The following is an 11,263-nucleotide window of genomic DNA, read 5'->3' as shown; positions in this document are numbered from 1 at the left end:
GGGGGATCTGTCTACCAGTGGGGGAAAAAGTTGTACTGAGAACCTGGTTGGTTGAGACAATTTGCAAGGTTTTGTAGTTCTTATTTAAACATATTTTTAAATAACTTGTGGGTCAGTCCATTGCTGTAGGGCCCAGTATGACTGACAAATAGTACATGTGGGATACACCCTGGTAATCTCGTTGCAACTGTCTCTTGTTATAGCTACCTCCTGATTTTCTGCTGTTTACCTTGCATATATAATATACCTTAAATCCTGCATAAGGGATCTTCAACTTGCACCTCATTATAACTAGGGTTTCACACTATAAAGCCAAATGTGTTTCAGTTCAAACCTGAAGGATAAACCAGAGTCCCTCATTATGACACCTAAAGTGCTTGTTTCTCCGCGGTGGTGTTGCAACTAGGACAGGACCAGCTTAATTCTAGTTTAAAATTCAGATTTAAGAAAATGTATAGGTTTTATATTTAGTACTAAAATATTGATATATTTGAAAGTGGAAATAATGTTATTTAAAAAAAAAAAAAAAAAAAAAACTTATTTTTTTTATTTTTTGTATTTATCGGTACTAGTCTCTAAAAATACTCTTCCAATATCACAATTTAAAGAGGCATAAATAACACTCCATGGAAGGTGGACACTTGTCAAACTTTGCTTTTGAAGTGCTCTGATGTTAATGGCCCCTCTCCCTGTGTGGTGATGGCTGTCCCTATATCCTGAAGAGAGCTGTCAGGTGTACTGTCAGGTTCCACCTCCTACCATCTTTACTACCACCAGCTCTTACTTCAGCCTGTCACCTACCTTAATAAATAAGCAATAATCCAAATGGCCTGTTACACTGTGTGATGCACTGATCTGTTACATTGTATGATACACTTTGATCTGTTACTAGCTGCCTGTCAGTGGGTGGTGTTTGTGATTTTTGTTGTCTCGCGTTAGCTTTACCGACCAGTAAATTCTGCTATAAGGCATTCTTCCTCCCTTTGGACAGAGCATGTCAGTACATGTCGTCTCCAGACACCTTTTAATGAGTGAGAGAGATGGGATGGTCTTGGCTGTTTCTGAGCTTTCCTCTGCAGTGGCTGGTGAAAATGTTCAAGCGTTCTGAAGGTTGTGATTTACATACCTATGCAATACTGTTTGATAAAAGGCAAGTCTCTTTAACCTGTGTTCTCACTAGGTCTTTTACTTTCTATTTTCTGCAGAATTTCAAGAGTTGACACCAGCTTGTATCAAAATGTAATTTTAAATGCAGGGTGATTTAGAAAGCTTACCACACCAATGCACCACATCGTTCACGTGGTAAACGTACTTTCTAATCACCCTGTACTTCAATCATTTGAGCGATATTCTGTAAACGCCTTTTCTCAATCCAAAAGGGAGATAATCAGCAGAAAGAAAAGGAGAATAAAAAGAGCAACAAGCACTAAGGGGTGTGTGAGTTTGTTCTGGGCTCTTAACGTGACCACTCGATATTCTTCATTGTTACCCTTTTGTATTAACTCTCAAGAAGTGTTTAGAAAAAAAACAATGGGGATGTATATTTGATAAAGAGCCTATGAGGGAAGAAAATCTGCTGTCAGTTAATTTAATCAAACCAAACTATTTTCTTTTTGAACAAGGTAGCCAGTAAGCCAATACAACATGTTAGGAGCAGTTGGTATTTACAATGTCCCCTGGCAGAATATTCTTTTCAGACACGTTGAGACCAGCAATAACTCCAAAATCTCTGCACTTTCTTGGGTGTCATTTCGTATAGATAAGAATTTTTATTTAGCATATATTTTTAGCAGAGCTATTGTACATGTTGTTGGTGTCTCTGTAAATATTTTGGATGTATATAGAAATAAACTGCTTATAATGTGTGTGTAGTATTATTATTATTGTGTTTAGTCAGTTATTAACAGGGAGTAACTTTATTTTAATGGTAAATTTCATCACATAAGGGTTCTTATGAATGCATTACTTACCAGTATATGGTCTGCATTGTAATTTAATAACACTTTTCAATTTTTTTTTTTTAAAACTTACTTTACATTATTTCTAACGCATTACAGATCCTTAACCCAAAAAGACCTTTCCAATTTAAAGGATCTGTTCTAAACAATCGCTAATTCATCTATAAACATGTTGTTACAATATTTATCAATTTATTAAGTCATCTTAACAGTAGACTGCACCACCCTCCAGGCAACAAATTGGCCAATAAATGGTTGTCTTCATGCAGCAGTGGAAGATCACAGCTATTTGGAGTTTGTTCTTTTGAATCCTTTCATCTCTGGTTGCTTCTTAGTATTCAGTTCTGCTCCTCTCCTCACGTGCTTGCTCCAGACTTCTCAGTAGTAGCTGCTGCTGCTGCGTTTCAGTAGCATGCTGTGTGGCTCCCCTTGGTACCCTTCATAGCACAGCAGAGGGTTCTAACTGTGCATTTTGATGTATAAAAGGAGGTTACAATTCTTGTTAAGTGCAGTGAAGTGTTGTGCTTTCCAGGAAAGATTGAGTACTGGTTTTTAATCTCAGTGCCTCTGTAACCCCTTAGTTCATTCACACTTGTTGCAGGGTGTATCTGCTTTATCATTTTGTTTGGGTTTGTTTTTTTCAGTGGCAAGTGGAATCTATTATGTACTGTTCTGGACTTCCAGGGACCTTGGTATTCCATTGCAGCAGCATTTGGAAGTGAAGATGTCTTCCATAGTGAACTATGTATAATAAATAAACACTTCATCCATAACTATAAAACACTATTAAAATCAATGACAAACGCTTCGCCTACAAATTATTCTCGTTGTCCTTGCCAGTAGGAGAATGTCGTGTGCAGCACTTTTCTCTAGAACCTGGAGAACATTTCTGCTTTTTCTGTCACAGTAGTTTCTTTTAATATTGCCAAATATGCATATTGCTTCCTATATAGAAAAAAATATTGCATAACTGAGGCAAAGGCTGAAAGCACAAGGGATGAATTGGGGAAAGGTAAGTGTACTGAAGCTGTTAGGAACATGGATTTGAAGTCTTGGTTACTATACATTTAATTAGGTTGTGTTTTGGGTGAGGGCTTGATATTAAAATCTTTGAAAGAACAGTACTTGCTTTTGATTGCCACGCTGGTTAATAATTTCTTGACAGTGCAAACTTTTTGCTGCATTTAGGATTGCAATGAATACTGTCACATGTGACACACAATCTGTATTTGATGTGTACTGTATGAAGGAGCTATATCTTTAAATAAATGAACAGGAATGAATAGAGGCCGGTATGGAGATGAGATTGGTGAGCCTCATCAATGTCTTTCAATTCCAGACAATGGTACAGACACCAGGCTGGGAAAACATTTACTCTTCGTCTTGTTCCTTCTGTTTTATGTCTTTAGCTCAAGCGTGGGCTCTGTGTTTTCAGCAAATGTGGAGCCAGAAGAGCACTGCGTTCTTTTTGTGTTTGCAGGTTGTCAAACTATAGCTTTTGACTCAAGCCCTCCGTAATGCAGGGGAAAGAGTAAACACCCTGGAGAAGGAGATGACAAGAGGCCATATATTGAAGTGCTTGTAACACAGGGATGAGGAAATAAGGCAAACTAAGAGCAATAAAAGAACTCTTTAGTTTCTCTTGCATTCAGATGAATTGATGTGATGTCCCACACTGCAGCTGAGCAAATTCCACATAAGTGCGTGCACGAAAGGAAAAAGAAAGTCTTTAGCTCTTCATGAATTGCATTGGCGTTCATACATCCAATCTTCTGTGCAATTAATATTTGCCAAGGCAGCATCTGGTACTTGCTCATTCCATTGTGTGCTTTTTTTTAACACTTTTATTCCTTTAGCCAAACACAAGAAAATAAATTGCCAATCTCCAAACACTTGTGACTGTTTAGTCTAAAACAAATCCAGTGCTTTATGTAATTGAGGGTAGTACAGAGTACTGTTTCATAATGACAGATATTTTCCCAATCACCCTCTGTCTTTATAATAATTGTCACTTTACTACATCGTTTTGAAAGCAAGCTTTACTTAAGGATAATCAGTGTTAGCAGAGTACACAGGGGCCATTTGAATTGGTGCTCATCCTCTAAGCAATGACGTTAGCCTTGAAAATAAATTATGGATGACGCATTTCACACAAAGACTCTGATGCTCACACAGCTAAGCATTCATTTTCTGAGCTTCGATGGGGTCTTGACTTCTCTTCCTCAATGGCAGCTACCAATATCAGAAACCTGACCCTCATCCTGGTCATTTCCTTAAACAATCTGAGATCATCTTTACCGTGTCCACCTAGATGTAGTTGCTACCTGGACAGGTCGGATGTTGACTGCAACTATGCTGGGCTTAAAGAGATACCTTCAGCTTATTCTGTACCAAGCTATACTCAGAAGCTCAGGCTGAAGAGCAACTACATCCATTTAATTCCCACGAGAGCTTTTGAGCCTCTAAATCAGCTGTGGAGCTTGGACCTCAGCAACAACAGAATCAGGGCTTTGGACAACCAGACATTTCTGGGCTTGACTTCTCTGGAGTTCCTTTCGTTGAGCAGCAATTCCATCCAGGCCATTGCGGAAAACACATTTGAAATACTCTCCAGTCTGAAAACACTCATCCTGAGTAACAACTGCATCAGCTTCATTGATGCACAGGGTTTTGCCGGTTTATTCAACCTATTTTTATTGGATTTATCTGAGAATGACATCCAGAAATTCACAGAGGGAATGTTTTCAGATTTAGTGGCCTTGGCAGAAATCAGGATTAGTGGGAACAACATCACCTGGATCGCATCAGGAGCTTTTGTAGGCCTGTCGTCTTTGCCTTCTCTGAACCTGAGCTCAAATCAGATTGGTACTCTGAGGGAAGACGCTTTCTATGGAGTCAAGACCACATTGCAGAGGCTGTCTCTGGAACATAACAATTTAACGACCATCCCTCCCGACATCTTCAATGGGTTTCCAGCCTTGGAGGAAATCAGCTTTCACAATAATGCCTTGAAGTCCATTTCCATTGACTCTTTCACAGATCTTCCCTCCCTCTGCTTCTTGGACCTGAAAAAAAATCGTATCGCCACGCTCAAACCTAAGACTTTCCAAAACTTACCAGACCTAATCGTGCTGGATCTCTCCTACAACCAGCTGGATGCTATAAAAGGTCTAACTTTTGTTGGTCTGAGAGAGATCATGGAGTTACGCCTAGAGTTCAATCAAATCCAAGAACTGGAGTCCTATTCTTTCTTTGGGTGCTCTTCTCTTTCGGTCCTCAATCTCCAAAATAATCAGCTTCATGCCATTCACTCAAAGGCATTTGAAGGAGCCTACTTCCTCACTACCATAAAGCTGGACAACAACAGACTCACCACCTTGCCCTCCGAGATTCTGAAACCCTTCAGACTCCTTCACGAAATCACTCTTTCCAATAACTCCATGTCGGTGCTCCAAGAGTCCGCTTTCCAGGGACTGGTTCATGTCAGGACTCTTGATCTTAGCATGAACAACCTAAGCATGATTAGCCAAGGCGCTTTTAACCCCTTAGTCAACTTAAGGGTGCTTAATCTCTCTGGGAACTTTATAACAGCAATAGCAAACGGCAGTCTCTCCAACCTGCCTAAATTAAAGCTCCTTAACATTTCAAATAATTTTATACAAGCCATCTCCTGCAACGCATTTCATGGCAGTGATAATCTGGAAATGCTGAATTTGCACCAAAACCGCTTAACGTCAGTCCCTACCTGCGCTTTGACAAAGACCCCTCTCCTTACCAAGCTGATACTGAGTGCCAACCGGATCCGTGAGCTTGCAAAGAAGGACTTTTCAAAACTGGACAGTATACAAGAGATTTATGTACAAAATAACACAGTCAGGATTATACACCCTTTAACCTTTTTTCATTTAGAGAGTCTTAATATTCTAAATGTGGATAGCAATGAGCTCACAGCAGTGAACCAGCACTGGTTTTCAAATTCCCTTGCCATCCAATATTTATCCCTATCTCATAACAAAATTCAAGTCATAAACCATGGGTTATTTGATGGATTTAAAAGGATAAAAATGTTCTCAGCCATGGGTAATCCATGGGCTTGCAACTGTTCTAATTTTTGGATGATAGCGAACAGATCAATATTTGACATGAAGATGAGTCACCTTTACGTTTGTAATAGCCCTGTTAGTTTAACAGGCACCAATGCGTTTCAGTCAATTAGTGACATTCCTTGCACTCTTCCGAAGATCATTCGAGCCCGAGCTGAAACCTTTCACCTTGCTGTAAAAGAGGAGGAACCTTTGAGGTTGACTTGCAAAGCTTCAGGATTTCCTGCTCCTAAAATATACTGGATTCTCCCTGACCGCACAAAGAGAATTCCCGGCTCCAGTGGCAGTAAAGTTTTGATGACAATGGAACCCTGGACATATAAAGGTGGCTACTACTCTTGCATAGCTGAAAACGAAGTGGGTATGGATGAAATGCATATCTTCGTGGATGTTATTAAAGCTCTTTCTGTGACAGTTTTGCAGAGGTTTGTGGCCGTCAATAAAAACGGTACTGCTAATCTAACATGTTTAACCAAAGGCTACCCTGAACCCGAGGTTCACTGGGTTTCTCCATCTGGTCACAAATATCTAGGCTACCAGCATATTTTAGAATCGGTGGGTAATAACGATGTTGGCAAGTATTACTGTGTAGCGAAGAACTCCCAGTCTACTGTTAACGATTCAGCACTTCTAGCATTTGGCAAACCCCCTTTGATTGAAAGCAGATCAACAAACTTCACTTTTTCTCCTGGACAGAATATTGTTTTGCCCTGTCTTTCAACTGGATTTCCCCCTCCAGTTGTAAGCTGGAAACAGACAAGCCTTGTACATATTGGATATAACTATACAGGAGGGAGGATAAAAGTACTGGAGAACGGAGACCTCCTAATTGAAAATCTAGACTGGAATGACACAGGGATTTATATTTGTGATGCTTCAAACCTCTTTGGCACTGACTCTGTTCAATATTTCGTCTCTGTCCAAGAGGAGAACACTTGCATGCAGCTGTTGAACTCCGACAGCCATTACAAAAGGTTAACCCTTTTCATCGTAATTTCAGTTTTCTTAATAGGGGTGGCAGTCTTGTTTGCCAGGATAGCGACACATAAGAAGAACAGACTGAAAATCATTAGAGTTCAACCTTTCCAAGAGAAAACCCAAAGCCAAGCGTCCCAGGTAAAGATAACAGAGACAGGTCTTTGAATGAAGGGAGATGTGGACCATTATCCTACCATTACTGGAGAATGTACTATAATTCCACAGAAAATGTTAAGAATGCTAGTTGGAATTACTCCAATGGTTTTATTCAACGGTTTTAAAAAAGTTATTGTTTATAGCTCTCATTAGGCAAGGTTGTGTAACAACTCAGTTATATACAGACACGCAATGACTAACATCTGTTGCTTTTCTTTATAAATGCTTGACGCGCGAGTTGTGATTGCTGCTGAAGAAACTTACAATATCTGAGCATTAGCAACGCGCTAGGCAGACAGACTGGAAACACCAGCTGCAATAACAGGTGAAGGAAATGAAGTAAATCTTCCATTTAGTCATACTGCTGATTCCCATAGAAACTATCAATCTCCTTTTTTTTTTATAACTTAAGTCTAGTAAAACACAATCATGTGTGTTGGTAGCTAACTAGATGAAGGAGTCGGTTTGATTGAGTGTTTTTCATAAGGTGGAACAAGGATTGCATTTTCTTTGGAGATTGGATACAATCATTCATCAATAAATGGTAAAAACACGATATAAAATGCAACTGGCTGTCTAAAGCCATAGAAAAATGAATACTTGTATATCGCTTACTATGTTGCATAACCATAGAGGAATAAAAATGATCATTGTATATCACTGTATATTTAAATTTAAAACATTCATAAACTGAAGACTGTGCTTCAAGTACAGCATATGCTTCACTCTGTGCTCATTTCTGTAAATTACAATGCAGCTTATTACAGCAAATGCATGGCAATGACAAAGCATTGCAAAGCACATTTAAAACAAATGCTATTACAGGATATGTTATCGTGTTTATACCCTGGCTGTAATGTTGGCATGATTTGACTGCTATCCAGCGAGTTACGGTTGTACGTTGTGAGGATAAATAATATTGATGTTATTTTTGTTGCTCTCAGCTGTTTTATAAGTTGGAAATGATTGTTCTCCTAGACATTGGTCTATGAACAGGGGGCCAGTATGGCCTTATTAAAAAGCTGTCAACCCTGCATTTTAGAGTATGTTTTGGTGGGTTTTTTCACGAGAAAATGCAACGTTTTCTGCAGATAAGTCATCTGATGTACAGTAGGGTTTATTTTTAAGTTTTACTGTTCCTTGGTTTGAATCTGGCAGGTGTCGTCAAATCTTTTTTCAGTTTCAGAGTTGTTGGCTGCGAATACAGCAAGCATTACTAGATTACCCACTAACTAACCAACCCCTGCCAGGACTGGTATCTACATGTGTGAATACCATGAACCTATACTGATACTCTACACAAACATGCCTGCAATACAGACCCTCATGAAATAATAAAGCAATCCCACCACAAAAAGTCAATAGGGAAACAAAGTTAGACACACAACAAACACCAACATCATTTGCACCACCAGCATCTGCAATGTGCAATATCATAATTAAATGGACTTAGACTCATGGGTTTGCAACACTTAGCCTGACAGTGAGAGGTGTGCTTGCAGGTGACACTTTTATAAATAGAAACGGGTGTCCTGTTTTAGAATAGCCATTCAGCCATTCAGTCCTGGGCTTCTCTCCAGCAGAGTGGTATTGAGGGATTCTTTGCAGCAGTTATATAAACCATGCTTTAAACTTAAGAACCTAAATGACTGAAAATGGATTGCACTAGAGTTTGTTACTCAGAATTGCATGCAATGGCCCAACTGTGAGTTCTGCTATGCAGCTTTCTGCCAAACTATGAAATAAACTGCTACTGTCTCTGAACTCTAAGATTCTAGTCTGCTTCATGCATTTTAATCAATACTATACATTATTTATTCATCCCTGGCAAATCGGTCAAATAAGACCCCCTAACTAAATTAGCACAGCTTGGAAACTGAGCATTCTTTAGAAGCCACAGAAAATTTTTATCTGTCTTTGTTAAGTGGACTAAAAACACGCAATCCCACCATGTGACTTACAGCACAGGTGTTAGGATGCAGGGTTTTAATTTATTTCCATATACTGTATGTAATGTATGTTGTATATCGAACATTTGTAAATTGCAAGGAAAATCAAAGATAGTGTTGATAACATTAATAAAAGGTAATGGATTTGAAACTACTGTCTATCTCAAGCCTTTAAATATATATTTTGCAAGATAGATAGATAGCTAGCTAGATAGATAGATAGATAGATAGATAGATAGATAGATAGATAGATAGATAGATATTTGTTTTCCACATGGGACAGTAAGAAGCAATTAGTGTAAAATCAAGGAAAAGAGAAAGCAGCAGGCTGGGGATGAAACAGCTTTGCTCAGGATCTGTCTGTGAAGAGATGGATGTGTTTCCATAATAGAGTGCAATGTCTGCAGCAGCTGGCAATGCCACTTTATGTGCTAGAGCACGGTCACAGTAATTAAATATATGAAGTGTGGATGCTCATTGCCCAGCCCCAGTTGAGTTTACCACCTGGGTTCCATCTCCTGTAGCTTTTCATGAAACAAAGAAATGAAAACTTACCAAGTCCCTGTTACGGCACTTACAATATGATTACCTGGTAATTAGGAAATAAATATAAATGGGGTTTTCTGTTCAACAAATAAATTGGATTTGGTATTACAGGGGATGCATAGAAATGGTATTTACTGTAATGTAATTAAATAACGATTTCACTCACAGATGAAGTTTAATACACTGTTATTATATCCTCATTATCCATAATGATAATAATACATTGAGTTCCACAGCCTTGGCTAGGTTGTGTATTCCGTCTTGAACAGCAACTGATCTGTTTAAAACAGCCCCTCCTCCTTCATAGGGGTCTTTGTCTTTAATGTGACTGATCTTTTGTTTTGTGGATCATAAGGCAGTGACCCTTGAGATTGAGTTCAGGTTTTTACTCCAAGTAGGTTCTAAACTAGTTAATTGAAGCTGTTAATTTTGGGTCTGGTTGGAATAAAGACCAGGACTGGAATAGATCTCGATGGCCATGATTGAGTACTGCTGTCATAGGGATTAAGAAGAAACTGATTAATTTCTGAAAAGCAAGCAGGTGTTAGATAAGTGGTAAAGGGAAATGTGAAAAAAAAAATTAAATATAAATGAAGTTCCCAAAATCATACAGAACATCTTGTCACTGGTGCTGTTTTTGCTTGCGTAGCTCTTTAATAACTGCATTGGAGAATGTGGGACAAAGATTTAAAACCGCTCAGCCTTTTTATTACATCCTGCCTTTATATAAGCTACCCACTCTGAACAGGATTGCTGGACCAAGGGAGCTGTCAGATGTATTCTATCAGCATCACTCCATCACTGATGTGTTGTTTATCTTCTCTTGCAGATCTGGGTAGAGTTCCAGTACCGTATCTAGATGCACGACTTATTGCATTGTCACCAGAGTCTGTCATTGGGTTATGAGCGTGAAAGCGATACAGACACCACTGTTTATCATGTGTGGTTGAATGTCATTGTGTGTGGCTGATGCTCTTTTATGACTGTGGGCACGGTGACACGAGGGGCAGCTGGGGTATTGTATGAAATATGGTTAAAACAGATTGTGGTTTGTCAAATCTATCTCCACATAGATAATTATTATTATAGAAAAAATTAATAATTCCCTGGAATTGTTTCAGCATCCCCTCGAGACTCCAGTGTCACCCAGGTGTGAAACAGCAGACACAGAACGCCACAAAGGGCGCACACGTGCAGTGATACACCACTGGAATAATCAGGTTTATATTAGGAAGTGCCCAGGTGGGTTGCAGCCAACGTCAGATACTTTTTAACTACAATCTGCCAATCACGCCACTATAATCCCAACAAAACGTGAGTGGGTAGCCAAATAATTACAACTCAAATGTAAGCTATACATTGCATGCATGCATGTGTTCATACATGCATGTTGTATGTGTGAAGTTATGTGTGCATGTTTGTGCATCAGTCGATTTATTTTGACTTTTTTTTTCAGGGGAATTCCCTAATTAAATGTAACCCACTTTCTCCCAGCAGCAGCAGCAGCGACTGTAAGTGATACAGTTTACATTTTAGAAAATAATCTATTTGAGGAGCCGGATGCCTGAGCGCT

General features: G+C 39.1%; 1 protein-coding gene across 1 annotated transcript; it reads left to right on the top strand.

Annotated features, from left to right (window-relative positions):
- The first annotated feature begins 4,183 nt into the window (after nt 1-4,183).
- On the top strand, nt 4,184-10,549 carry LOC121330080 (insulin-like growth factor-binding protein complex acid labile subunit). The gene is made up of 2 exons (XM_041276348.1): nt 4,184-5,440; nt 10,520-10,549. The coding sequence occupies exons 1-2, from the start codon at nt 4,184-4,186 to the stop codon at nt 10,547-10,549; spliced, it is 1,287 nt and encodes a 428-aa protein (XP_041132282.1).
- Nucleotides 10,550-11,263: the final 714 nt, after the last annotated feature.

The sequence above is a fragment of the Polyodon spathula genome, chromosome 17 (genome assembly GCF_017654505.1).
Source record: "Polyodon spathula isolate WHYD16114869_AA chromosome 17, ASM1765450v1, whole genome shotgun sequence".
In the NCBI taxonomy this organism is placed as follows: Eukaryota; Metazoa; Chordata; class Actinopteri; order Acipenseriformes; family Polyodontidae; genus Polyodon; species Polyodon spathula.
Note: the sequence above shows the minus strand (reverse complement) of the source record. Positions and strands in the feature narration are given on the sequence as shown.